Source organism: Danio rerio, chromosome 8 (genome assembly GCF_052040795.2).
Source record: "Danio rerio strain M-AB ecotype USA chromosome 8, GRCz13ab, whole genome shotgun sequence".
NCBI classification, from domain to species: Eukaryota; Metazoa; Chordata; class Actinopteri; order Cypriniformes; family Danionidae; genus Danio; species Danio rerio.
In genome coordinates, this window is record NC_141028.1 from 20,395,795 (window position 1) to 20,422,862 (window position 27,068).

General features: G+C 35.3%; 2 protein-coding genes and 1 long non-coding RNA gene across 15 annotated transcripts in view; 2 read left to right on the top strand and 1 right to left on the bottom strand.

Moving 5' to 3' along the window:
* Positions 1-27,068, top strand: part of LOC147842616 (uncharacterized) — a 1,013,036-nt gene that overhangs the window by 971,090 nt on the left and 14,878 nt on the right. The window lies entirely within an intron of this gene.
* zgc:153738 overlaps positions 1-27,068 on the bottom strand; it is a 53,264-nt gene that overhangs the window by 10,162 nt on the left and 16,034 nt on the right. The window contains exon 1 of one of the 8 annotated variants that reach the window (XR_015497142.1): positions 2,880-3,140. The exons of 2 other annotated variants lie outside the window; for them this stretch is intronic. Coding sequence is in view for 1 of the 6 variants with exons in the window: in NM_001079968.3 (NP_001073437.3) it covers positions 57-67 (11 nt within the window). In the remaining 5 variants the exon portion in view is untranslated. 8 annotated transcript variants of the gene reach the window in all.
* On the top strand, positions 262-25,860 carry alkal1 (ALK and LTK ligand 1). 6 transcript variants are annotated; one of them, XM_087262688.1, is made up of 7 exons: positions 262-924; positions 1,006-1,044; positions 3,820-4,013; positions 13,039-13,092; positions 15,637-15,717; positions 22,139-22,212; positions 25,486-25,860. In XM_087262688.1, the coding sequence occupies exons 3-6, from the start codon at positions 3,827-3,829 to the stop codon at positions 22,201-22,203; spliced, it is 387 nt and encodes a 128-aa protein (XP_087118814.1). In that variant the 5' UTR covers positions 262-924; positions 1,006-1,044; positions 3,820-3,826; the 3' UTR covers positions 22,204-22,212; positions 25,486-25,860.

Genomic DNA, 27,068 nt, shown 5'->3' on the forward strand with positions numbered 1-27,068 from the left:
CTAGAGCTATATTCCTTGAAAGCGATCGTTGTTTACTGTGATTATAACCCACAAACCTGTGCGACATCGTTGATAAACTAAACTCTTCCTTTGTGAGCCGGAGTTACAGCATATTTGTGGTTAAAATATTCAAAGTTCAAAACTAAAACTACGCTTCGGAAGAAAAGTAATGCAACTCAAATGAATCATTTTTACGGAGAGTCATGTTCATAGCTGACTAACTTGAAACGTTGTTGTCAGGCTGTTTCTAAGGTAACGCTTACGCACAACGGAAGTAGATCAAATTACGGTGATCAGCTTCATTCTCTGATAGACATTCTGGTACACGATGGTGTTTATATATAGCGTTACGTATGATTTAAACTAAATGAGTGAGAAAGGGGTTTAGGTTAAACAAAATTGTGTTTGTAGTTTTCTGTATCATTATTTAAATATGTTTTTTTTTTAAAATTATGATCATTTGTTGAACTGTTCAGTAGACAATATCAATGAATTATGTAAACGTACGTTAATATAATAGAGCTTAGAACAGGATATTGAATGTTGACAATAACGAAGAAAACAATAACAAGTAAACGCTCATATTTTTAATTTTTTTAAGTCTGTTTATATGCATTATGGGTGGCCCTAAACGTCATGTAACGTTAATGCGACAACAAAATCATTTTAGTCTTTGTTGCAAATTACTTTAACGAGAGTTTGCAAGCTAAGCTTCCTGAAAATGTTTAAACCTATGATTTACACTTCGAAGTTGTAGGAACAGTTAGTACGCACTATTTTTGTTACCGTGTGGTAATTTAGGCACTGCATTTAATATAGATCAATACACCAAAGTTAAAAAATAATTCAACTTTAAAACAAGAGAGAGAGAATTAACTCAATACATTATAAATATCTCAAAACTTTCAGGCACATACATCCGAGGTAAGGTGCAGTTTAGAAATACACCCCCTGATGTCGCCAAACACAATATTTTAATTGTGTTTTGTCTCTAACTTTGTTCAGGGAGAGTTCACGAGGCTTTAAATAACAGGACCTGTGGTGGTAAGTAGACTAAAGCATTCCAATAATATGTCTGAAGTACTGGGTCAAAGGCTATATCAGGTCATGTTTCACTTTTGCTCCGTTCTGCAGTGTCGAAAATGCAGCATTCCAATGTCATTAGCAAATGTGTGAACTTTAAAAGTAAAGCTTAGCTTCAATTGTCCTCGTGCAAATCTGAGATTTACTGAAATATCTGAACTGATTATTGTTGCTGCTCATAATAGCAGTATGAAGATGTGTGTGTCTTCATGTCACACTGGAAAATGTCATTTCCTTCAAATTCCCTTATGAGAAGCAGGTTCAATGACATTCCTGCAAGAACAACAGCTGAATGAAGTTCACTGAAAAAAAAAACGATTCATAGATGAATCATTTTATTTACTAAAAAAATTAAGTTGATTGGCTGTGATAAATTTATTTGGACTTAGTTTGTTTAAACTCAACACATAAATTGTTTGCAACAATTTTGCAGACATCATTTCTTTCAGTGTTGTTGCTTTTTTGACTCTCATTTAATATGCCAGGGTTAGCTTGTACTCACCATTAAATGCAACCAATCTAGCTTTGAAATTTCCATTTTTATATATATTTTAGTTTGTTTGTTTTTTTAGCTTTATTTTTGTTACATTATTTGTAATTTATAAATACTGCCGTAATTATCATAAAACTAAGCATTTTACAGAACAATTGGGTTTCTTTAAACAAAACATAATGAATATGCTCTTGTTTGTATGTCACTCACCAGTTCAGAATTTAAATTTAAGACTTCATTATAAGTTCTTCTTTTAAATTTATATAAGCTCACTGAAAGAAATGATGTCTGCAAAATTGTTGCAAACAATGTATTTATTGAATTTAAACAAACAAATTAGATTTAGCAATGTTCAACAACATTTGTTTGTTTAAATTCAACCCAAATTAATTGTTTACAACCACTTAACTGTAACTTAACTTAAATTTAGTAAATCCAAGGAATCATCTTTGAATCATTTTATTTCAATGTAGTCTTAAAATTAAGGTTTATTTATGCGTTCTATTAAGTATTTTTAAACTAAGATTTTTCCACTAAGTGTTACATTTTCCTAAAGGTTCTTAGTAAAATACATCTAAAATTGTTCTTTAAAAAATTAACACATTTAGAGATAACAAAAAAAAATGGTTTCTATGGAAAACCAAAATCTAGTGAAAACCTCTTTTTTGGGGAAAGCATATAGGGGGTTGTTTGCAGGTGCTTCTACACTTTTATTGGGTTTCTTTATTCTGTAGAACACAAGGTGTATTGAAGAATGTTATCATAATCATTAACATCCTAAGTGCGGGGTATATGGAAATCAGTGGCTAGCCTATATGTCAAATGTTATAAATATCTTCCTTTGTGTTCAACAAAAATAAGAAATTCAAACATGTTTGGAACAACCAGAGGGTGAATATGTTGACAGAAGAGTAAATTATCAATGTAAAGAGTGAAAGTTCTTTTAAGTTTTGTTTGCCAAAATTGGAAATATCATTACAATCACGCTTTGCATCTAAGCTGAAGTCCAGATTTTAAGGACATGACCCTTGCGAGACCTTCTCAGACCCCCGAGGGGAAACACAGGAATATTAAGAAGCTTACAGAAATAATCAACGTTCAGTTGGTTTACATAAGCCAGTTTGAGACAAAGTGAAAATTCATTTGATATTTAATTGCTTAAGATCATTCAAACCAGACGACTGGTCCATGTTTACGAGACAAAAAAAAGTTAAGAAACCTGGCATTTATGCGCTAAGCGTGTAATACCAGCACAAAGCCAAGTGCAAACCAGAGTTGGGAGGTGGAAACATGCGGGGCTTACCAGGATAGCGCGCTTAGTGCAGTCACAAGACCCGACCATCCATGAACAAAAACGTCCAGGCGTTTATTTCACTGCTCGGCTACATTTAAAGCAAGTATATTTGGATACGTGAAGGTTCCCCATCCTTTCCATGGGGTGCGTGGCGCGATGGATATCTCCAAGAACATTTACGCATTCAGCACTTTGCCAGCTATGATTCTTTTTAAAAACCGCATAGAGGAGTTTTGAGACACTTTTTATAGTTATCTGAACTTCTGTGATGAGTTTGAAACGAAAGGAGGGGCGAGTGTCAAAGGAACTGACCACGAGTTGAGAAGAAAAAAAAACTAAGGGAAAGATGTCTACATTTGCCACCCACACGATATCGATTGTATTACATTCAAGAAGCTTCGCACTTGACGTATAAAAACAAGACGCATGTTCTCAAGAAAGACACGAGACAACAGGAACTTTTGGAAGATATATTTTTCTCTGGCAACTTTGCGTCCACATCATTAGAGGCAGAAGCACCTACCAATATATAATCGTGTAAGTCTATTTATTTTTGCCTCTGTGACTATAATTAGTGATTACGCTGAAGTGGATAATTTCTAAAGAAATTAAACGTGGACAATGCGCAATGGTTAGATTTAGGTCAAATCAAGGATGTGTTTATTTAAAACATTTAAAATTTGTATTTGTTTATTTTATATTTGGATATTATGCATTTATATAGTGTAGATATGTCGTGACTTGTACAAAAATCTGCCTATAATAACGCAGGACCACTGCGCAAATTTTGCCAAGTGCGCATTTACGCGCGTATCAACTTTTACTAGGCTATGCGACGATTTAATGACTTGCTTTCCTGTTTTGTTCGTTTATCAGTCTGGAAAGCCATGCGGGCTGAGAAGAGATGGCACATCTTGTTGAGTATAATTCTTTTGCTCATCACCTCCAGCCAGTGCATGGACAGCAAGGAGGTAAAGGAGTCGGAAAGGAAAACTCTGCTTAATCTAATCCTGCAAGTGATCGGGGAAAAGCCCGCGTCCAGACGCGTCACCAGTGGCCTCTACTCTGTATCTCAAGATGCTAAGTTTTCCTCGCGTGAAAACACTGCACATTTGCCCAAGCCGGACAACAGCAGACCAATAGGTAAGCTGATTTGAGATCAGGTGATAAATGTAATCCTAGGCATTAACTCCTTCCTGTTTCTGCATATCAAATGCACTTTTAACACCTAATCGCTGACAGCTCGTCATATTTTGTGTTGATGAATTGCAGTGACATTAACATAACCTGTAATAATTGGCTCAATGTTAAAAGTCCAGTTTAAAAAAAAAGCTGTGAAATTGGATTAAGGGACACTCTTTTGATCTACAGAGGGTGGTAAAATGAATGCTTATGGTCTTGTTAGGCAGATAACATAATGCTGAAATCACCAGCGTAGATCTAAGAACTGCTCAGAGAAAGTTTATAAGCTTGGGAAATCATGGAGCTAATTGTCACATGTAATGGTGTGCGCCTTTAGAAAACTGCTGGTGAGCTGCTGCATTTCACAAAAAAAAAAAAAGAAAATGTTGTGTGTGCCTGAAAATGTGCTTCATGCATAACTCTGAAACTATTTGGGTTGTTTATTAATGGAATAGTGTTCCAAAGATTTAAATTTATATCTTAATTTAATCACCCGCAAGTTCTCTTAGATGTGCCTGAATTTCTTCTATCAAAGAAGCACAACTGAATAATATCTTGACTTTTCTTAATGGCATAGTTTAGAAGTTGTTAAAGCTCTAAAAAGCACATCCATCTATCATAAGATTAACAATTACAACAACAGTGGGCTTCATTGGAGAGTTGAGTTACAACATATGACGCATGTCCTACGTTGTAGATCACTTGACTATCCAGAATGCGTAAATGGCAGATGCTGGCAGCCATTGAAAAAAGTTGGAGCATTAAGCATGGATATTTTATCCACACAAAACCCATCGTCTTCCTATATAAGAATATATGAATCACATTTATCACATGACAATTTATTACTTTTGTATTGTTGATGTATTGTTTAGTCACATTCTGCTTCTGTATAAAAACATGGATTATTTTAAGAAAATGAGAGATACCTGTAATTTTGGGTCATTTGCTTTCTTGTTTTCACTCCATTATGCGGTTATTTCAGCCCCAAAAATGAAAATTCTGTTATTAATTACTCAAAGTCCTGTGATTCCAATGACCTACGACCTTAGTTTGATTTGTGTTTCGAAGATGAACTAATCAGAGAGCTCAGAGAAGTCGAGAAAAGGAACCAAAAACATTGTCAAATCTTCCCATGTGACTTCAGAGGTTCAACAGCGCTCTTATGAAGCATCAAGAACACTTTTGTGCACTAAAAGAACTGTAAAAATGAGTATTAGCCAATGTTTTCTCTTCAACATCAGGTCCCGATGCAGTTTGTGTTGCTGACTCTTATGACAGTGCCTTGTACTGCCCATAGCGTTTGGGTATCATTCAAATTTTATCAATTCCAATTCTTATTCTGCCTCCTCCTTTGTGTACATTTTTAGTGCAGTATTGGTACTTTTACTCCACTATTTTTCTTTAACCTGCAGTAACTACTTTATTTTTTCTTGTCTATGGGGATTAGAAAAACCAGTTATGTGGTTCCTGTCCAATCAGATCGCACGTAGAAGGTAAATCACATCATAATGAACTACCTCAAAACATGGGCGATTTATAATTGCAGCAAACTGTTTGGACGCATTAAAAGGGTCCAAGACGATTTCCAAAATTTTAATACACATTAAGTAAGAGACTCTTTAGATGTATGCCACTGTTGAAAAGATAATGGATGTTTCTTGTATGATGACCGAAAAGGCCTTAAATGCCCAGCAGGCAGAATACGTTAACATGACATCAGATTGACGTTGTACCCTAACATCATGGGGACATTGGATTATGTTTGGAAATGAAAATCAAGTTGACGTCAGAATCCAATGTCAGGCCTACGTCAATGTCCAATATTCAACCTAAAATCAACCAAATATTAACGTCTAATGATGTTACAGTTTGACGTTGTGTGGACGTTACCATTATGACGTCTATCAGACGTTGGATTCTGATGAATAAATGTCAGTATTTGATGTCAATATGACGTTGGTTTAAGATGTTGACAAGACGTCAGATTTTGGTCACTTTCTAAAACAACCTAAAATAAACCAAATATCAACGTCATTTGATGTCGTTATTGGATATCAAAATAACAGTCTTTATAAAAGTTTTTAGACATCGGCTAGACATTGAATTTTGTGTACTGACATCACAACCTAAATCTAACCTAATATTAACGTCTTATGATGTTGTGTGCCTGCTGGGCAATAAGTAAATGCATTACAGAATGTTACATTTACAAACATCCACAAATTACATGTAAATGCATCAGCTCATATTTTGAGTAATATTTACAACAGGTACTTTTACTCTACTTGCACTACATTTTTAGGCAAGTAATGGTACTTTTACTTGAGTGTGATTTACTCTAATACTGTCTAATACTGCAAAATACTGATACTACTTTATACATCAACTAATTAAATTATTAATAATTTTTTATTTCCGATCACACTTTATTCTATTTTACAGTTATAACATGCATTTATGATTTTGTTTTTTATAAAATTCGTTTGAGAAATATTTTAGCACAATGCTTGGTCATGTTGGTTGTGACACCTTAGTTATAACTGTAGTTGCACTTAGCTTTTTAATAAGCATGAGACAATAATGATTTTAAGGTTTACCATGGTTTGGAAAAGTCAAGGTTTTTATAACTATTTTATTTAGTTGTTTTTGGGCAACAGTTTCTCCAGCAGAAAAGAAACCTCCACATCAAAAACTACTGGTCCAATATATGAAATGTTTCTTCAAATAAAATATATTGTGTTCAAATTGTTGCTTTTAATCAGACATTTAAAAAGAACTTATTTTAAAGCAGTAATGACAATACTTTGATACCATGAAATTTTTATCCAAGATTATAATACAGTCAAAATCTTATACCGAGCCCATGCCTATTCTTTACCAAATGTAGCCACACTTTTGAGCACCTCCCGTAGTCCATCATTAGATTTATGTTTAGATTATTATTCAAGATTTGGTCACTCATCAGTGCAGAAGGTCCTGCCAGTTTTCCAAAAAATATTAAAAAAAAAGAAATAAAAATGTGCACACAGGAATCAAAATATTAATTTTATAACAAATATTAATTCTTAGAGTATCTGATTCCAGAACCTGAAGAACCCTAACTTCCCCCTGTAAACAAACACTCTGACGACGCGACAAGAAAGTTAAGAGAAACATTGATAAACACAGACATTTCTACAGTTTTTTGGCACACAAAAGTGTTCTTGGAACTTTGTATGATTGCAGTTGACGTTTTTAGTTCCTTTTCTGGATTTTTAGCATGCTTAAAGTTATAACACTTGAAATATTTATTGGTGTAACTGCCTAGTGTTAAATGTCAACTACTGAATGCCCCATGTCATGTAGCTGACCAATGTGTTCTGATGTATTTAGAGATATTTTAGAATTTGTGCAGCACTTGAGAATAGTTTTGTATTTGATGTTATTATATGGTTTCATCATTGCTTTGACACCCCATTACTTTGACGGTTTTAAAAAAAAGTGACAGTGACAGTTTTCTGGTCGGCCTGATTCAGAGCTGGTTTCTTTAACATCCACAACAAAAGAAAACAAAATTGGTGTGCATTTTTATACTTAAATTGTTTGCCAAAGGACAAATTACACCCATAAACATCTGCAGTCTCTGATCTGGATGACCTTTGAATGAGTTTACTGCCTTTTAAGTTTTGCAACGAGACTGATTTTATTCCAGTGAAGAAATGCTGGTTTTAAAATCTTGATGCTGATATCATGATCCTTTACATAATCCAAAACAGCCAACACGGTGTACTACAATGTGAATAGACAATCTGAACAGAACAGCCCATTAGTATAGGCATTTAGTCATGTTATGTAAGACTCAGGTGCAACAACATGCGTATGGACTGCGTATTATTATGCTGATAGGTGCTTGATAATGCATCATCTTGACAAATGTCTAAAAATTAAATAACCCACAAGCGAGGTATACAAATAGACATCGCAACTGCAGGAAGTCGCTGTATTTTGAATGAAAGTGCAACTCATTCATAGAGCAGTGTCGGTTATCCTGAGTTCTGTGGAGGGTTAAAATTAGCCACTGCATGGATTTGTGGACCTGACATTGATAGGCATTACAAGTTTGCATGCAATAATCTCCTTACTCCGATAGGCCGGAACTGATACTGTATGGTCTACATGCGGGGACATTGTCACAGGGTCGCCGGGCCACAGATTGTGCATAATTAGCAAGGACCCCAAGCCTCCAGCAGATTTACTGGGTGCTGGATTATCAGTCTGGGATTGCGTTCTTCCATGCATGCTTCAAACAGGGCTGTCCATCATTCTTACGTCAAGCATGTAGTCACCACTGTCAAACATATGGCGTATATTTGATTATAATCAGTTATATCATCATCTTAATAGATGTTTTCCGAGAGGTTATTGCACATTTGTGTTACAGCTATTTATAGGTTTGAGATCTGATAGACTGTTAAATGACTGTTAAATCACCGTTAATCACTCACTGGCCACTTTATTAGGTATACCTGCCCAACTGCTCATTAGTGCAAATTTCTAATCAGCCAATCACATGGCAACAACTCAATGCATTTAGGCATGTAGACATGGTCAAGATGATCTGCTGCAGTTCAAATCGAGCATCAGAATGGGGAAGAAGGGGGATTTAAGTGACTTTGAATGTTGCATGGTTGTTGGTGGCAGACAGGCAGGTCTGAGTATTTCAGAAACTGCTGATCTACTGGGATTTGCATGCACAACCGTCTCTAGAGGTTTACAGAGAATGGTCAGGAAAAAAAAATATCCAGGGAGCGGTAGTTCTGTGGGCACAATTGCCTTGTTAATGCCAGAGGTCAGAGGAAAATGGCCAGACTGGTTCAAGCTGATAAAAGGCAACAGTAACTCAAATAACCACTTGTTGCAACCCAGGTGTGCAGAAGAGCATCTCTAAATGCACAACAAGTCAAAACTTGAGGCAGATGGGCTACAGCAGCAGAAGATCACACCAGGTGCCACACATGTCATCTTAAAACAGGAAACTGAGGCTACAATTCACACAGGCTCACCAAAACTGGACAATAGAAGAATGGAAAAACGTTGCCTGGTGTGATAAGTCTCGATTTCTGCTGTATCATTTGGATGGTAGTGTCAGAATTTAGTGTCAACAACATGAAAGCATGGGTCACTCCTGCATTGTGTTAACGGTTCAGGCTGGTGCTGGTGGTGTAATGGTGTGGGGGATATTTTTTTGCCATACTTTGGGCCCAATCAGTACCAACTGAGCATCGTGTCAACGCCACAGCCTACTCAAGAACTGTTGCTGACCATGGCCATCCCTTTATGACCACAGTGCACCCATCTTCTGATGACTACTTCCATCAGGATAATACGCCATGTCATAAAGCGTGAATCATCTCTGTCTGGTTTCTTGAACATGATAATGAGTTCACTGTACTCAAATGGACTCCACAGTCACCAGATCTCAATCCAATAGAGCACTTTTGGGATGTGGTGGAACGGGAGATTCACATTTTGCATGTGCAGCTGACAAATCTGCTATCATGTCAATATGGACTAAAATCTCTGAGGAATATTTCCAGTACCTTGTTGAATTTATGCGATGAAGGATTAAGGCAGTTCTGAAGGCAAAAGCCGTTCAACTCTGTACTAGTAAGATGTACCTAATAAAGTGGCCGTGATTGTATGTAGGGTGATGTAAAAATTTAAGTCATATTTTCAGGTTTGCAGACATTTTGGGAAGGCTGTCAATGAGATGAATCTTTACTAAAAGGATAGTTTGCACCACCCCAACAAAATTGACCCTTTATTTACCAACCCCTCGCTCATCACAAATATGTTGAATTTTCGTTACTCTGTTGAACACAATGTAAAGAAATTATTTTAAAAATTCATGACAACAAATGTTTTATGTTACTTTTTGTTACAATAAGTTTAGTTTTCTTTTTTTAGTCTGTTTTACTAATTTAAGTGTGAAAATGGATAGAACTTTTCATTGTATTCAACTAAATTTAAGCCAGTAAGATTTTTTACAGTGCACAGTAGAATATAGTTTGAGGAATGTTAGAAACTGGTGACCATTGACATTCATGGTAGAAAAAAACAAATGTTATGATGTCAATAGTTACCAGCTTCCAACATTTATCAAATTATCTCAAGTTTGTGGCGAGTCAAAATGATTGAAAAACGATTTTAATCTTAGGGTGAACTATGCCTTTATATATGCTAATACTAGCTAATACTAATACTGAGAATTATTTTTACAAATACTGTATGTCTGTATACAGATAGCTACTGTAAGTAAACAGACTTGAAGAATGACTTCATGCCATGTGCTTGGCAGTGTATTTAGTGACTGAGCTGGACGCAAGCTGATGTCATAATTACTCCCAGACTAAATACTATACACTGAATCACATCCAATAATATAACACAGTAGTATTTTTTTTTCATTTATATTTATGTCAGAAAAACATTTTAAAAACAAAAGAATTCTTCAAAGTAAATTTGCAGTACAATCAAGACATGTAGTAACTCCAATTTGTTCTGTTTGTAATGTCTCCTTTTTAATATTCACAACTTAAAATTGGCATTTTATAAAATACCTTTTCTGCTTGAGCTGTTATGAATGCCCGACATATTTTATAATTAGCAGTGACATTGTGTGGGTATTTTTAAACTCATTTACCAATTTGTGTGCCGGAAAGTGTCAGGTTTTCTGTTTAACCAAACCTGACGGTAAATCTAAAAGACTAAAATATGAAGGCTGTCAAAATATGAAATTGATGCTTTTTAGGAAATGAAAACATAATAATGGAAGCCGTTCACTAAACATGCGCACACACAAAATTGTCTGCATTTTTGAAAACAAAATATGCTTCATCAAAACTTTCATACTAGAATGTATATAAAAAACATGAAATCGCATGTAACCAAAAGCGCATACTGTACTCCGAATGCAAAAATAATCATATTAGCAAGTTCTATTTTAAGGCTGCACTATAAACTAGTCAATCTAGGGCCATATATACTTGCAAAATTAAAGTTTTGCAAACAAAAAAATAAAGTATTAAGCAAATACATAAATAGATAAATGCACATCTTAAAAAAATAGTAATGACAACAAAAATAAAGAACTACAAAGGGAAAATTAATTTTCATAAGAACTGCAAATTAAAATATAGCAATTAAAAAAAAATCTAAATAATTTGCAATAAAAAATAATAAAAAACATTTTTATAGCATTGCCTTTACAAAACCCATCCAGTCAATTGCAGTGCTTATTTTGATTTGCTTTTTAGTCCGTGAGTTTGCGATGGCGTTTTCACTTTGCACTTCACATTTCTGCGCGTTTCAATTTTTTGCACATTTAATTTTTATTTCTCAAAACTTAGTTTTCTCTTTGCAGTTCTTTTAAGAGTTCACACTTAGCTCATGATTTATATTTAGCTTGTTTGGCATGCTGTTCTTGGAGAGAGCCCTGAGCTCAAGAGATCCTCGAGCCCAGAGCTCCCCCCTTTCGCAGGGTGAGGGGAGATTGAGCTCTGGTCGATCTCAAACTCCCCCGCTGCTGAGGCCAAGGCAAACTTCCTGAGAGTAAGACATTAGGCTTATTTATCTATAATATAGAGCACATTTGGATAATGGGAGGAAACCGGGGAACACGGGGGAAACCCAGGTGGACACAAGGAGAACATGCAAACTCCACACAGAAATACCAGATAGCCCAGCAAGGACCCAACGCCATTGGTATTCTTGCTGTGAGGCAACAGTGCTAGTCACTTAGCCACCACACCGCCCATTCTAGATAAAGTTGTAAGAAGGTGAGGAGAGGGGTTTCTTCCAGATGAAGATAGTTGTAGAAAGAAAATGAGGAAGGATGGATGGATGGATGGATGGATAAATGGATGGATCACTTCACTTATTTTTGTTAGCAAAATAATTTTTTTTTAATTTTTAAACCAGATATTTGCATTTATTTATTTTATTTATTTATTTTTTGCTCAATACTTTGTTTTTTGTTGGCAAAACTTTATTTTATTTTGCAAATATATATGGCCCTAGATTGACTCCATACTATATGATATCTGAAAAATCTGACATTGTGATATTTATTGCGATATGAATAGAATAATCTCGGCAGATGACTTGAATAGCTTAGTTTGGAACTCATAATTGTATATTGATTGGGATGATTTCATAGGCCAGATAATCTGCATTAATTTAGGAGCATTTTACTTTTTAATCTAACTGTATTCGAATATAAGTTGAATAATCATGTGCATGCAAATCAAACCACACAGTCTTCATTGCATAAAAGTTAAATGCAATACATTTTTAGTTACAATTTCTTTAAATTATTTAAAGGCCCTAAAAACACTCTTTCACTCTATTAAGGTTAAGCTTTACAGTCACTCAACAATATGGTTCTTGGTTACATTGCAGATCCAGCGACGTGACTATTGCGAATGATCACATTGCGATATTTATGCTGAAACAAAGCCCTATTCTATTTTATTTTAAAGCACAATATGTACGATTTTGACATTAAAATATTCAAAAACGTGTTATAATTCGTACCAACTGTTTTAAAGAACATTCAAATCCAGAGAAATAATTAGTTGCATGGACCACACGCCCTCAATTTCTGCTTTTGTTAAAGTAATTCTTTACATTGCTTGAGGATCCCACAAAAGCACGCCAGTATAGAGACTGACGGAACAAATTTGACAAGAGTGACGAAAGGCTTGTCTTTCTCATTTTCATCCATCAAATGTCTCCAGCCAAACCAATATCAAGTTGAATCCAACTTCTATGTTTCTCCAACTGCTTTAGTTTGAAGTTAAGCTACTTGCTGAGGTTTGTTTCACTACAGTGTCATGCTTTAAGTGCATATGATTCAAGATCTAGTTATGTCAATTAAAATGTTTATGGACTGGTACACAAAGCAAAACATTTACACTGTTTTTTTTTTCTCTGTCTTTTCCAGAGATTGTCCCAAGAGATACAAGCATGAAAGACAAATTTATAGAGCATTTTACAGGTAAACAAAAACCAATTTCAATAGGTTTCATTTACAAAGATTTTTCTTGATGTGTGACTTTGCATCCAGATGTTCAGAATATAGCATAAAAACAATTTCTATTCTTACATGTATTTTTGTTGAGTATGTGAATTGTCTTGTATGCAATTGCTACATGTACATTGTGTAATATTGCATCCCACTAAGCGGTGCACTCGACCTGACCTCTGACCTTCCACTTCCTGTGTCAAGAATGATAACCAAAGTACTATCTGCTGGTTGAGTCGTTATTTAATCGGGCTGCCAGAAGTTTGTTCCAGTTTTACACAAAACCTTAAAGCAGAAAGTGCGAATATACTGTATATAAACTAGGCACCATTTATGAACTCACAGACTCTACAACTTGATAAAGCTGTTTTAAATAAAACATTCCCTAGGTCATGTGACCTATAAATGATAATTGAGGAATAACGCATTTTTGTTTCGCTATTTTTAAAAGTTACTAGATTGTATTTTATATATCTAAATCTGTTTTTAATTCTTATTATTAGCCACTTTTCTTAATTATAGGCCACTATTTAAACACTTGATGTTCGTTCAAACTACTTATTTAAATAAGTAATATGAAAAAACACAATGTTTCATTTTTTTTTGGGGGGGGGGGGGGGGGGGGGACAACAGAATAGTTTTATGTTCAATCCATTTCAAATTGCAAAAACTAATAAGGGTCATGTTTTATTTTGATGGTCTGTTTGTTGAATTTAAGTTACATTGCATCTACATTACAGACCTGAAACTTTCCTATAACACTTATTCATTGTTGCTCTTACAGTTGTGTAAATTGCTTCCTTGTCCTCATTTGTAAGTCGCTTTGGATAAAAGCGTCTGCTAAATGACTAAATGTAAATGTAAATGTACATGCCAACTAATTCTCATTATATTATAAGTAGACTGTTAGGTTGGGGTTAGTGTTAGAGTAAGTTGACATGTTTCTTATAGTCAGTTAAACGTCTGTTTAGCAGCAGTATCAACAGATATTAAGCAGACAGTCTACCAATACTCAAATGAACCATAAAAAATACAAAATAAAGTGTTACTCAATAAGTTAAAGGTGCAGAATGCTAACCGTTAGCATAATAACTTTGAACACAGTCCCTTCCCTGCCGTTCAAAGCCATGTCTCCTGAAGTCACGGATGAGTACCATACAAATGACAGTAGACAACACACTCGATCATGTCATTTGCCAGTTAGAAAACTTTACTGTACTTAATAATGCTACAATTCCAAATATAAAAAACTGTATTATATCTTGAGCGTTTTCAGTAGTGAAGCAAGCAAAACTTGTTATAATGTGCAATATTTCATGCAAGGACCGCTGGTCTTACTCTCTCACATGCTTTGTCCTAAAATGACTCTTACACACTCGACTTAGTGGTTGGCCAGCGGGGTGCAGGAATTACACTTATTACTTTTGGCCTACCCTTTTGTCATCCTAGGTTCCCTTTGTAAAGAGTAACCAAAAAGTGGCAAGGTACGGTTTGCTTTTTGGTTCCTTTTGACAATGGAAACGGCCATAAAAGTGTACCGACTCGTACCGTACCACTCAGTGGAAATGGGCCATGTGCCATACATACTATTTCAGACTGAATTTTCAGAGTAGTGTGGTAAACAATATAGGGACCGCGTCACAGGATGTCATTGTTCAAAAGTGATGTGAAGATCCTTACTCTAGCGTGCAAAACTAACTCCAATTTTGATTCAGGACTTTAAAAAGTTTTGATTCAGCATTTGCAAACGGTGGATCTGCATGAGCGGGGTACGCAGATGTACAAATCTACATTTGTTGACACAGTTTCTACTTATCAGAATTATGGGAATTGTCTTATTTTTAATTAGACATTTTTAGTATTTTTAGTTTTGGATGAACAATTTTTAGTCTTATGCCTTACCCAGAATATAAAATGCATATAAACACATTTAGATCATTTACTTTAATCATTACAATTGGAATGTGAAGAGACTTTCAACCAGAACAACAAAAATGTTTCTGAAGACAATCACCCACTGCACCTTTAACTTATTTCCTTCATGTTGTCCAAACACAGATTGATTGTGTGGAACTCAGCATTGTTTACAGTCAAATACTGTAAGTTAAGCTTGCTGTAAGTTGACCTTAATAAGTTGTTTTTAAAGCCTCTTGTAAAAATGCATTAGGCCAAATGTTAGCCAAATCACATTTAAGATGATTAATCGTTTCAGAATCTTGATTCACCTATGATAATTAGTGCGAAAATCTGTTATCCGGAAACTCATACAATGAAACTTTGTAAGAGCTTTGGCAGAATCAGAATCATTAAGTCTCTGCCCTTGTGATTGCATGTCAAGCGTTGGCATTCGCTAATTCTTCTTCTGGGTTTCTGCACATGTCAAAAAGTGACTCCGTTACAGCAACTCTAGCGTTTCAGCACATTTACCTAATGAGTGAGCAGACATTTTGAATTCAGAGGGATCAGAGTAACTAATCCATAAAACCTTATCATGATTGCAACCTTTTTCCCAAGCAGGGCCAGTCAAGTTTCCATCTGAATGCAGGACACATTTCCACAGAATTTATCACAACACAAGGGATTGTTCCAGACCGACATGTATGTATATCTTTAACTTAATAAAAATAATAATTGTGATTTTTCTTCTATATTTTGTGCACAAAAATATTATATGTGAAATGTAAATGTGCTTTTGATTGGCTCACAAGATGTAGATGATTTTTTTTTTCTCTCCAAAAGACTGAGCTGAAACTGTGGTCCTAGGTGATTCTTAAAAAAACAACAAAACAAATACTGGCAAAAAAAAAAAAAAAAACTTAATTAATACCTGTTCTTCCTGATGATACATTGAGGTCCTGTGAAGCGAAATAATCAGTTTTCAATAAACATTATTTACACCATTATTACCTCCACAGACAAATATTCAATTATTTTCCATGAACTGGTTCTTTCAGACAGTTTGTTTCTGATTAAATTTATGAATTCATTGGTTAATTTGCATAATCATTCAGTGTTTATGTATTTAAACAGCACAGGTTAACTATGGTTTATAAACTGTCCACCTTATACACATCACATCTGATTTTGACTAATGTAATAATGTAAAGCTTGAATTGAAACTTGAATGAATTAAATGATGTGGCATACGCATGAATTTCAACTTGTTTTGATTGATGGCATCACGGTGGCTTAGTGGTTCGCACTGTTGCCTCACAGCAAGAAAGTTGCTAGTTTGAGTCCCGACCGATTTCGCCCACAGACCAAAGAAATACAGTATACTTTAGGTAAGTGTTTCTCAACCACATTTTTGGAGGACCACTGACCCTGCATGTTTTAGTTTTCTCCTTTGTCTGTCACACCCATTACAGGTCTCTCAGTCTCTACTAAAGAGCTGATGATCTGAATCAGGTGTTTGGTTAAGGAGACATGGGCTGTTTCTCAATATGCATTCTTCATCGATCTTGCGTCCTCGTGTTGCGAACTCGCTCGAGAAGTCCTAGAAGTCATTGCGGCTGAATAAAGGAGGAGATGGGAAGTGCCGCACTTTATATAGGTTTATTATTAACGTTCAGAGATTTAGCTTATTTATCTCAGGAGCTTCCCTAAATGAGACTGTGAAAGTAAACATTACCATGAAAATCTAACTAAAGGCATAAACACATTAAGGGTGTTTATTTGCGGAAATTCATATTAAAATAAGTTTTTTGTATTGTACTAAGTATATTTGTAAGGTTATATATATATTGAAAAAGGGGGGAAACAGTAAGTTGTTGTATGAATGCTGTAATTTTTAAATAATTTTCCATTAAAAACACGTGAAGGTTATGTGACCATCAGGAAAAACAGAGCATCTAATTCTCACAGGACTCATTCGCGCAGTCTCCCCGAGTTCGTTTTTCGGAAGTGACCTGGCAAGACTGGTCTCTACTAAAACACAAGTTTGTTCCCTGCGTTCTTGGAATTGAGAAACAGGCATGAAAACATGCAAAGCTGGTGGTCCTCCAGGAGCATGGTTGAGAAACACTGCTGTAGGTGAACTGGATAAACTAGACTGGCTGTAGTGTATGAGTGTGTGTGAGCGTTTCCCAGCATTGGGGGTTCGCGGCAATCTCAGTGCTGGGTTGCAGCTAGAAGGGATTTTGCCACATAAAGCATATACCCGAGTAATTAGTGATTCATTCTGCTGTGATGACTCCTGATAAATCAGAGACTAAGCTGAAGTGCTATAAGTTCTGATCGATTCATTTTTTAACGTAAAAGCATTAAATTGTTCTTTTGCTCAAGTCACACATGTGTTTATCACTGCCTTATTAGTGCTTTTTTCAGTTTAGCCACTGTTGGAGCAGTGCAGGATGGTGTATGTTGGTCATTTGGCTAAAGTCATATAGGAGTGACTGTCGGGCACATTGTAAACTGAGTTGAGTTCAAAAGAACTTCACTTCATATAACTTCACCCCAGAACATGGTTTCAGCTATTAAAAAAAAAAAAAAAAGTCCACTGGAGGAAAAAAGTCTACATCTTAGATGGATTTGCGGAACCTAAATAAACTCTGGATTGCTCTGGATGCCCAATCTAGGGCCCACAAGCCAAAGTTGTAACCTTTGATTTGGCCCCCCATGCCATCTGAGAATGGATCAGAGATTGATTTCAAATTTAATGTAAAATTGTACTTGTTTGTTTTATTGTTACCAAAAAAGCTACCAAAAAAGCTATCTGAGATTGAATGTTTTTGTGTAAATAGTGTACTGTAAATGAATCAGATAGAGAGAAACAATGCTGAGACTTTGGTAAGCGAATCTGCGAATCAGCGAAGGCAGATTCTGCTTGACTAGTGTATTCATTGAACTCCACTGTGTTATAAATGTGATTGTTTATGTTTTTATTGCAATAAGTTAAGTTATATTGCATTAGTTAATACAATTCAAATGAATGCTTTCTATTATTTTTTTGACATTATTAAATGAATTAGGAAATTACCCATGCCGATTTTAATGTAAAAAAAAATGTTATAATTATCTTTGGCCCAAGGCGATCAGTGATATTTGGTTTTTGACCCTTTATTCGAAAACGTTTGGTCACCCCTGCTCTAGAAAAACTGTTCTTTATTAGTTAATTACCATCAATGACCGGTGATGGAAAGAGTACTGAAAAATCATACTCAAGTAAAAGTACCATTACTTGCCCAAAAATGTAGTACAAGTAGAGTAAAAGTATCTGTTGTAAATATCACTCAAAGTATGAGTAAATAGTAGACATTTCAAAAGTACTCAAGAGTAAAAAGCTGATGCATTTACATGTAATTTGTGCATGTGTGTAAACGTAACATTCTGTAGTGCATTTAGTTATTGCAAAGCAGGCACACGTTAATATTTGGTTATAAGATGTTAATATTAATATAACGTCAAAAGACGTTAATATAAGGTCATATTTAGGTTGTGATGACAGATGACCAAAATTTTGTCTAGCTAGCGTCTAAGGATGACGTTATTTTGATGCCCAATAATGATGTCAAATGACGTTGATATCTAGTCAATTTTAAGTTGTTAGAAAGTGACCAAAATCCAACATCAAGCCAACATCTTAAACCAACGCCATATCGACGTCAAATACTGACATTTATTTCTCGGGTATGGCAACCAAAATCCAACGTCTGATAGACGTCATAGTGGTAAGGTCCACACCATGTCAAGCTGTAATATCATTAGACATTGATATTTGGTTGATTTTAGGCTGGACGTAGACATTGACATTGGCCTATCGTTGGGTTCTAATGTTCTGATTTTCATTTCCAAACAAAAAACGTCCCCACGACATTGGGGTACAACGTCAATCGGATGTCATGTTGATGTCTTGTGCCTGCTGGGTATTTAAGACCATTTCGGTCATTATACAGTAAATATTCGTCATCTTCTCATCTGTGACATACAACTAATCAGTATCTGGGTCAATACGTGTAAAGATTTGACATTTGACATTTTAATGTTTCTAAACAGTTTGCTGTCATTATAAATCGCCCATATCATGAAGTAGTTCATTATGATGCGATTTACCTTCTGTTGAGCGATCTGATTGGAAGGGAATTACAGTACTGATTTTTCTAATCCCCATAGACAAGAAAAAATAAATTAGTAACTGCAGGTTGAAAAAAAATAGTGGAGTGAAAGTACCAATACTGCACTAAAAATGTGCTCAAGGGAAAGTAAAAGTACACATTTATAAAACTACATAGTAAATTACAATTCCTAAGAAAAACTACTCAATTACAGTAGCTTAATCTCAATCTCAATCTCAATCGCTTTGGTGCGTTTCTCACAACAACAGTGCATTTCTCAAAACAATCAGTACAAACTGCAAAACCTAGCTGATAACTTGCAAAAGCGCGTCACATGCTCAAAAAAAACTTCCTAATCTGCAATTGCCTCTCTGAATATCACAGTAACTGTACCCAAAAAAAAAAAATACTAATACTACTAATACTTTCCTTCTTAGACTTTACAGACCTGAAACTTGCGTATAGCGCTTATTCATTGTTGCTCTTATAGTTGTGTAAATTGCTTCCTTGTCCTCATTTGTAAGTCGCTTTGGATAAAAGCGTCTGCTAAATGACTAAATGTAAATGTAATGTAAATGTAAAATGTATAGTTCATTTCTTAAAAGCAAGTATTCATGTCAATCAAAGTGTCAGTATCATCAAGATAAAAAATCCTGACACCATTGTTTATGAACAAGATAGTCAAATGGCTTTGTCATGTTTTCATTATGACAGTTTACTCTGGACATTTTTTCAATGCAAAAGAAAGTCAGATTTTGGTGACACTTCCTGAAATGCTCAAGACAGCAGTATATACTATTTGCACCGCCATTTGAAAACTACAGCAAAGTCAGACATCACTGCATTTAGTGAGGTATCCGAGTATGACACTGAATATGTATGTTTTACTTTTTTACAGCATTTGCTCGTTGCAATTCTAATTTATTCACAGTATTGTGCAAAAGAATAAATACACCCTTATTTACAAATAGCATAAGCTTCCTTTGGGTAAAGCTGGGCGCAACTGTAAACTATATTGCAGAACATATTGGAACTGAACCTACAACACAGGTCTGTAAATCAATCACGAAATTGTTCAATTTGGAAGATTTTTTTCAGAAAAATAAAGATTACATTTGTTTTTTTATAAAATTAGTTTGACAGATTTTGACAACTAGTTCAACATTTTTGTATGTAACGACTCAAGTAATGAAATGAGGACTATTAGTTTTATATGCAATGATTATTCAACATTTACAAGTTTAGTTAATTTTGACTGACATGACATAAGCAAAGAATAATGTTATAAAAAGCAGAGAGTTGTATGAAAGCAATTGATGCATGTCTAAAAGCATCTGCAATTTGTTGGAAGGAATGAGAAACTGCCTCTAGGATGTGCACAAATGACTAATTGTTTTAAGAAATGCATGACCTGTTGTGCAAATGTAAATAGTGTAGTGAGAAATGCATCAAAGCGACTGAGAAAAACTGTAACTGAAACCTTGCAATGTGTACCATACAATTTAATTGAAATGGCTCATTATTATTTAGATGTTCTTCAGATATCTTTTGTATTTTGTAAAGAAAAAATGTGTAGGTTTGACATGACATGAGTTGATTAACACAGTAAATGTTTTTATTTTTTTATTTTAGGCTGAGCTGTTCCCTTTAAAAGCCATGAAACGCTAACCAACATTGTGATCCTAATAAATCAAATGTTTGTTTGTTTGTTTGTTTGTTTGTTTGTTTGTTTGATAAAAAACTTTAATAATGCTGCCTGTTTTTTTTATTTTTCAAAAGTAAAAAACAATATGTTTTGACAGGGAGTTACACCAAAAATGCTCCTCCGCCCTTAGTCCTCATGGACTTTGTGTGTTCATGAGAGGTTTGCATTTTTCCTTTAAATAACACTTTCCTAACGGGCTGTCTAAACTGTTATTCTGTTTAGAGAGAGTAGATGTCAAACCTAATCAGGGTTCTTTTCTTCAACGCTGTTAAATTCTATATTTCACTAAACAAACCGGAGACAAAGTGGTTGCCCAGAGTGATGATCAGATTTATATTTTGGGTCACAAAAGTTGCCTGATTTCCCCTAGACATTGGCTGTTTTGTTTAGTTTTTTCGTAAGTAAAAACACTTGTGTGTTTGTGGCCAGAGATGTTTTGTGAACTTGCTCCATGACCCTCCTTCTCTGGTTCTCCACGGAGAACGAAGTGTTGTGAAACTCAACTTTAGATACTGTGGACGTTTCATTTGTAAATAAGGAGCTATGAAATATTGCAATATAGTAGTGAAAAAGTGCAGAATACGTTTAAAGATGAGATATTATTTGGTACGCTGGGATTTGTAAACAAGTTTATGCAAAACCGATAACCGAGCAGCTGTATTTGAGAACTTGGCAGCCACGAGGAACTCTGGGAATGGCAAAAGCATAATAATTCATAAGAAAATCAGAGGTTCTGTCTTCCAGAGCATTTTTATGGCTTAAATGCTCCCTAAACTGTAGTAAACTTGAAACATGATATGTTTTTATGTACGGTAACAGCAAATCCAAAGTCATCCGTTACTATATCCTGTCAAGATACTTGTGTTTGAGTTCTGCTTTGACAATGTCACTCTTGAACCGAAATGTGGCTCTACCTTGAGAGAAAATGATGGCGACAGTGTTTGGAAAAGGTCAGCAATGGGATGTTCAGACTTCACAAACACCATTATGGGTGGAGGCATGTGGTGCTTGATCCCACACAGTCATTTTAGGCCATCAAGTACATTATTTGGGCACAGATTAAGCTATTTGCCGGGATCCATCTAACCCTTAGCTATGTTCGCATTCTTTACGTCATCCCATGATGAGAGCTGCACTTAAAGCAGAATTTCATCAGGGCGTTTCAAGTGCTGACGTTTGCTTCATGTCACGTCACGGCAGAAGCTGTGTTTCATCCCTGTTGTCAATGTCTGTTTAACATTCTGCCTCTTGTCTCTGACAGATTATAAAAGATGTGCAAGATTGCTAACAAGGCTAGCGATGAGTCCCCTTTGCACACAATCATAGAAAACGCATGTAAGTACAAACATTTGTGGATGTTTTGAACTACTTTTAAGATGTCCAAGTGGGATGTGTTTTGTTTTAAGTACAAAAACCTGTTAAAAAAATCATTTAAAAAAATAAAGAAAAAATAAAATGCACATCATACATGTGTACACCCATTTTGAAATGTATTTTTATGCATTTCACAGTGAATATATAGACAATATACACTCACTGGTCACTTTATTAGGTACACCTTACTAGGACTGGGTTAGACCCTTTTTGCATTCAGAACTACCTTAATCCTTCGAGGCATAGATTCAACAAGGTACTGGAAATATTCCTCAGAGATTTTGGTCCATATTGACATGATAGCATCACACAGTTGCAGAAGATTTGTTGGCTGCACATCCATGTTGCGAATCTCCCATTCCCCCACATCTCAAAGGTGCTCTATTAAATTGAGTTCTGGTGACTGTGGAGGCCATTTGAGTACAGTGAACTCATTGTCATGTTTAAGGAACCAGTCTAAGATGATTTACGCTTTATGACATGACGCGTAATCAATGTTTTTCCAATCTTCTATTGTGCAATTTTGGTGAGCCTGTGCGAATTGTAGTTTCAGTTTCCTGTTCTTAGTTGACAGGAGTGGTGCCGGTGTGGTCTTCTGTTGTTGTAGCCCATCTGCCTCAAGGTTGGATGTGCTGTGCGTTCAAAGATGCTCTTCTGCATACCTTGGTTGTAAAGCTGCACAATTAATCATAAAAGATCCCGATCTTCATTTGACCCCCTTGGCGATCATAATCCAGCATTTCTTACCATTCTGTCAATCATATTTTCAAGTTCAGGAGTGAAGCAGTGGTGGCCGCAAAAGTCTTCATATTGTTTTACATACGTTGTTGAGCAATGTGGACACCTCCAAATGGTGTTGAAAGAGTCACATGCTGTATTTATAAGATATAATTCACGCCAAAAATGTCATTTCTGTCTTCATGTCATGATGTATTTGCGACCGCAAAATCACACGTGACGTGAGCTGACCATCAGCTGTTACCACAGAGAGCGGGCACGCGCGCCTCTGAATAAAGTCTACTTTAGTGAACAGAACTTGCATAGGCTGTGAATAACAGCTAATAAAGTTGTAAATAACAGTCAGTTTGTGGCACAGAGTGATTGTTTGGGAGCAGCGCGGGAAGTGAACCGCTCTTAGCACTGAAAATGAAACCGAAAGCGCGCACAGTTTTGCCAGATTTAGCTGACTAATTCCAGCCCAAAAAGTATTAAAAAAAAACAGCTGAAATGCAAAAATACCCACCCAGTCTTTTAGAATTCATGAAAATGATGCCAGTAACTAATTTTAAGCAGAAAATTACAGATTGTAAGCATATGTCTCAAACACAATAATTCAACATCAGAATTATCATCAGCATTAATGACCAGAACAAATCTAAAGTCTGTTCAAGTCCACCATTCCAAGTCTATACAACATTTAGCATTTTAACCAACAGTACAGCTACACAAACCCTATTGCTGTTTCACCACGTTTGAGAATAACAATAATAACAGCCCACTCATATTAACCTTTATTTTACATCTACAGAATCGTGAGAAAATCGTGATCTTTATTTTATGCAAAAAAAAAAAATTGCGATTCTCATTTTAGCCAGAATCGGGCAGCTCTACTCAGTTGTAACAAATAGTTATTTGAGTAACTGTTGCCGATCAGCTGGAACCAGTCTGGCAATTCTCTTCTGACCTCTGACATCAACAAAATATTTGCGCTCACAGAACTACCACTTACTGGATATTTTCTCTTTTTCAGACCATTCTCTGTAAACCCCAGAGATGGTTGAGCGTGAAAATCCCAGTAGATCAGCAGTTTCTTAAATACTCAGACCAGCCCTTCTGGCACCAACAACAATCCCAAGCTCACTTAAATCACCTTTCTTACCCATTCTGATGCTCGGTTTGAACTGCAGCAGATCGTCTCGACCATGTCTACATGCCTAAATGTTTGAGTTGCTGCCATGTGATTGGCTGATTAGAAATTTAAGTTAATGAGCAGTTGGACAGGTGTACCTAACAAAGTGACTAGTTAGTGAATACATAAATATATTATTGTACATTCTCGGTCATCCTAATGACAGAATATAGAATAAAATGCGACAGACAGACAGACAGACAGACAGACAGACAGACAGATAGACAGATAGACAGATAGATAGATAGATAGATAGATAGATAGATAGATAGATAGATAGATAGATAGATAGATAGATAGATAGATAGATAGATAGATAGATAGATAGATTCTTCCAATTATTATTAATAATAAGAATAATTGCGTATTTGACATTGTTATTTTCATTATTTATTTTCCAAAACAAGAACGTGGCAGCATTTGTACTAGCATGGCCTGCTCCCGGTTACTGTTGGGAAAGTTTTGCATGTTTCTTTAACTGAAACCTTAGATGAAATATTGAGTAAGATATAATGTCAGTTTAATCATGGCCATCTGCTACATTTGGAGGCATGCAGTTAATGCACGGTTCACGCAGGCAGAAAACAACTTCCAGACATCTTCCACTTTTGAATTTGCATTGTAATGTACATTCCTCGATGAACCAACCGCTTTGAAGACATGATACATAAAGTGACACGACACTCGTGGTGCCGTGTTCAGGCAATTTAAATGCCGATTTAATTTAGTATGACTTTAAGAGATTTTGAACTTTGTGTTTATGTCTAATAACAAAACGCAGTGCTCAAGCTTGGATCTATCAGTTTTATACAACTGAATAAGCATGTATTGGACTGTATAATAAAATGATGAAATAACCGCATGTGTCAGAGACTCGACCATTACTCATTTAATTCCTAGAAGCATATTTAGAATAATTCAAGACTGAACCGCAGTGCTAGAATCAGTCAGTCCTGTGACATCATCAATGAAATGAGACATTCAAAGAACTTGTTAGTGAAAGGTGAAAGAATCCATTACCAATGTGAACGTCAAATAATGCAGCTGGTGAATTACGATGGTTTTATTAGGTTATGATTACGCTTAAGGCTGTTTTTTCCTCTGAATCAATTAGAAATGGTTAAATTGCCTTTTATGAGGTGAATAAGTGATTTCTATTCAAGTGGAGAGAAATCTGAAGTTCATTGTTTCTGTGTTTGACAGGTTGACTCGCTTTAAACTTAATTTAGTCACTTTTCTAACTGCATGCCGAAAGTACAGCTTTAAACGAAAAGAAAGATGTGTTATTGTTAAATATTTAACACCTGATTCTTTATGCGCCGCAGGTCCTGAGGATATAAAAGAAGAAGCTCTGAGGATTTTGGAGTACATTATTTTTTTCCAAGGAAGTGCCTTCAAACCACTGCAATTAACTGTCATTGTTTTCATTTACTGTCATTTCCATTTCCAACGAAAGATTGTTCTGAATGAATACAAAATATAATTTTTTGCTTATCATAATTTATATGTTTGTGTTATGATGCTATTAAAATATAGTTTTGTTTAATAGCTTTGCTTTTGATATTATGAGTTTTAAAGAAAGTATTATTTATCGTTGCTGCCAGTTATTTATTTAAATGATGTGTAAATATTCTGTCCTGATTACCAGAGAGGATATTGGAATATGTATCTCATTAAAACCGTCATTACTATTAAATATATTTCTGTTTTGTATTGACATGTATTATTTTAAATGCAAATCTAAATATATGTCATTTCAACTAGGGTTGGGTCGATAGACGATGCTATCGTCCATCGCCGATGACTAATAGACATCACAATACTGAGATGGCATCCCGATCCTCTGTACCGCCCCTCTCGCAAACTTTCCCGAGAAAAATACACACTTAGGCCCTGTTTAGACTAATACGTCTTAGTTTTAAAATGGCATTTCAGAATGAAAAAGATCCATGCCCGCACTGGTGTTTTATCTAGATTTTCTGAAAATCCCTCCTTCCATACTATAACACTAAAAAATGCACATTCCGTGACAACACAGAGACAGTTACTGTCATGTGCTCGTCTGAGCTCCAGGCAGTCAGCGGTTGCATTGAGCACAAAACCCCAGAGAGCAGTGCACATCGAACAGTTTATCAATGATGTATTGTTGGATTGCGTCTCAATATAGTTGTTAAACGTGTTATTTTATTAATCTTGTCTCTATCTAACGACTCTTCTGTCTTTTGAATGCATCAGGTAACGTGTCACAGCTGAAAGTATGTTGCTTTAATCTTTCGCTTTCACGCTTGTACTTAGTAATTTTAGTGAAAACCTCAGCTACTGTTGGCTGGTTTCTGTTGGTTGTGCAACTTTTTTACCAACCAAGTTTGTCGACGCCATTGTAACAACACAGATCACTGTGTCCCGCGGAAAAAGTGATTGACAGAAGAAATTTGTGTGTAACTCATGTTTATTTATTTATAATTTGGTTATGGATAGGCCCACACGGAATCTATGTGTGCAGATATCCGTAGATTTTTTGCCCATCATTGAGTCTATTTATTTACTTGTGTAAATGTGTGTAAATTTCTATTTATTACATTTTTTTTATTAATTTCAGTAATTTCATTGACTAATATGAAAAATTTTATATGATTTATTTACAGTTAATACAGTTTGTAAAGTAATATTTTCTGTCTTTTATGATATATATTACATTACAGACTTGCTTTGTTTACCAATGTATAAGTGGATCTAATTGGATTTGCATTGAAAACATTAAATAACAGTTAAAAAGTTATTATTTTTTATTTCATGTATTTAGTTAATAACGATACTCCCGAAATTATTCTACACAAATCGGAAGATCATCTACAAAATTCTAAATAAAAATAGCAAAAAAAAATAAAAATTTACGCAGATTCTGTGT

What these genes read in the sequence shown, in the direction of transcription:
- alkal1 (XM_087262685.1), top strand. Translation starts at nt 3,758, where the DNA reads ATGCGGGCTGAGAAGAGATGGCACATCTTGTTGAGTATAATTCTTTTG. An exon ending in GGACAACAGCAGACCAATAG is followed by an intron (nt 4,014 to 13,038) that starts GTAAGCTGATTT and finishes TGTCTTTTCCAG; the next exon opens with AGATTGTCCCAAGAGATACA. An exon ending in ATTTATAGAGCATTTTACAG is followed by an intron (nt 13,093 to 15,636) that starts GTAAACAAAAAC and finishes TTTCCCAAGCAG; the next exon opens with GGCCAGTCAAGTTTCCATCT.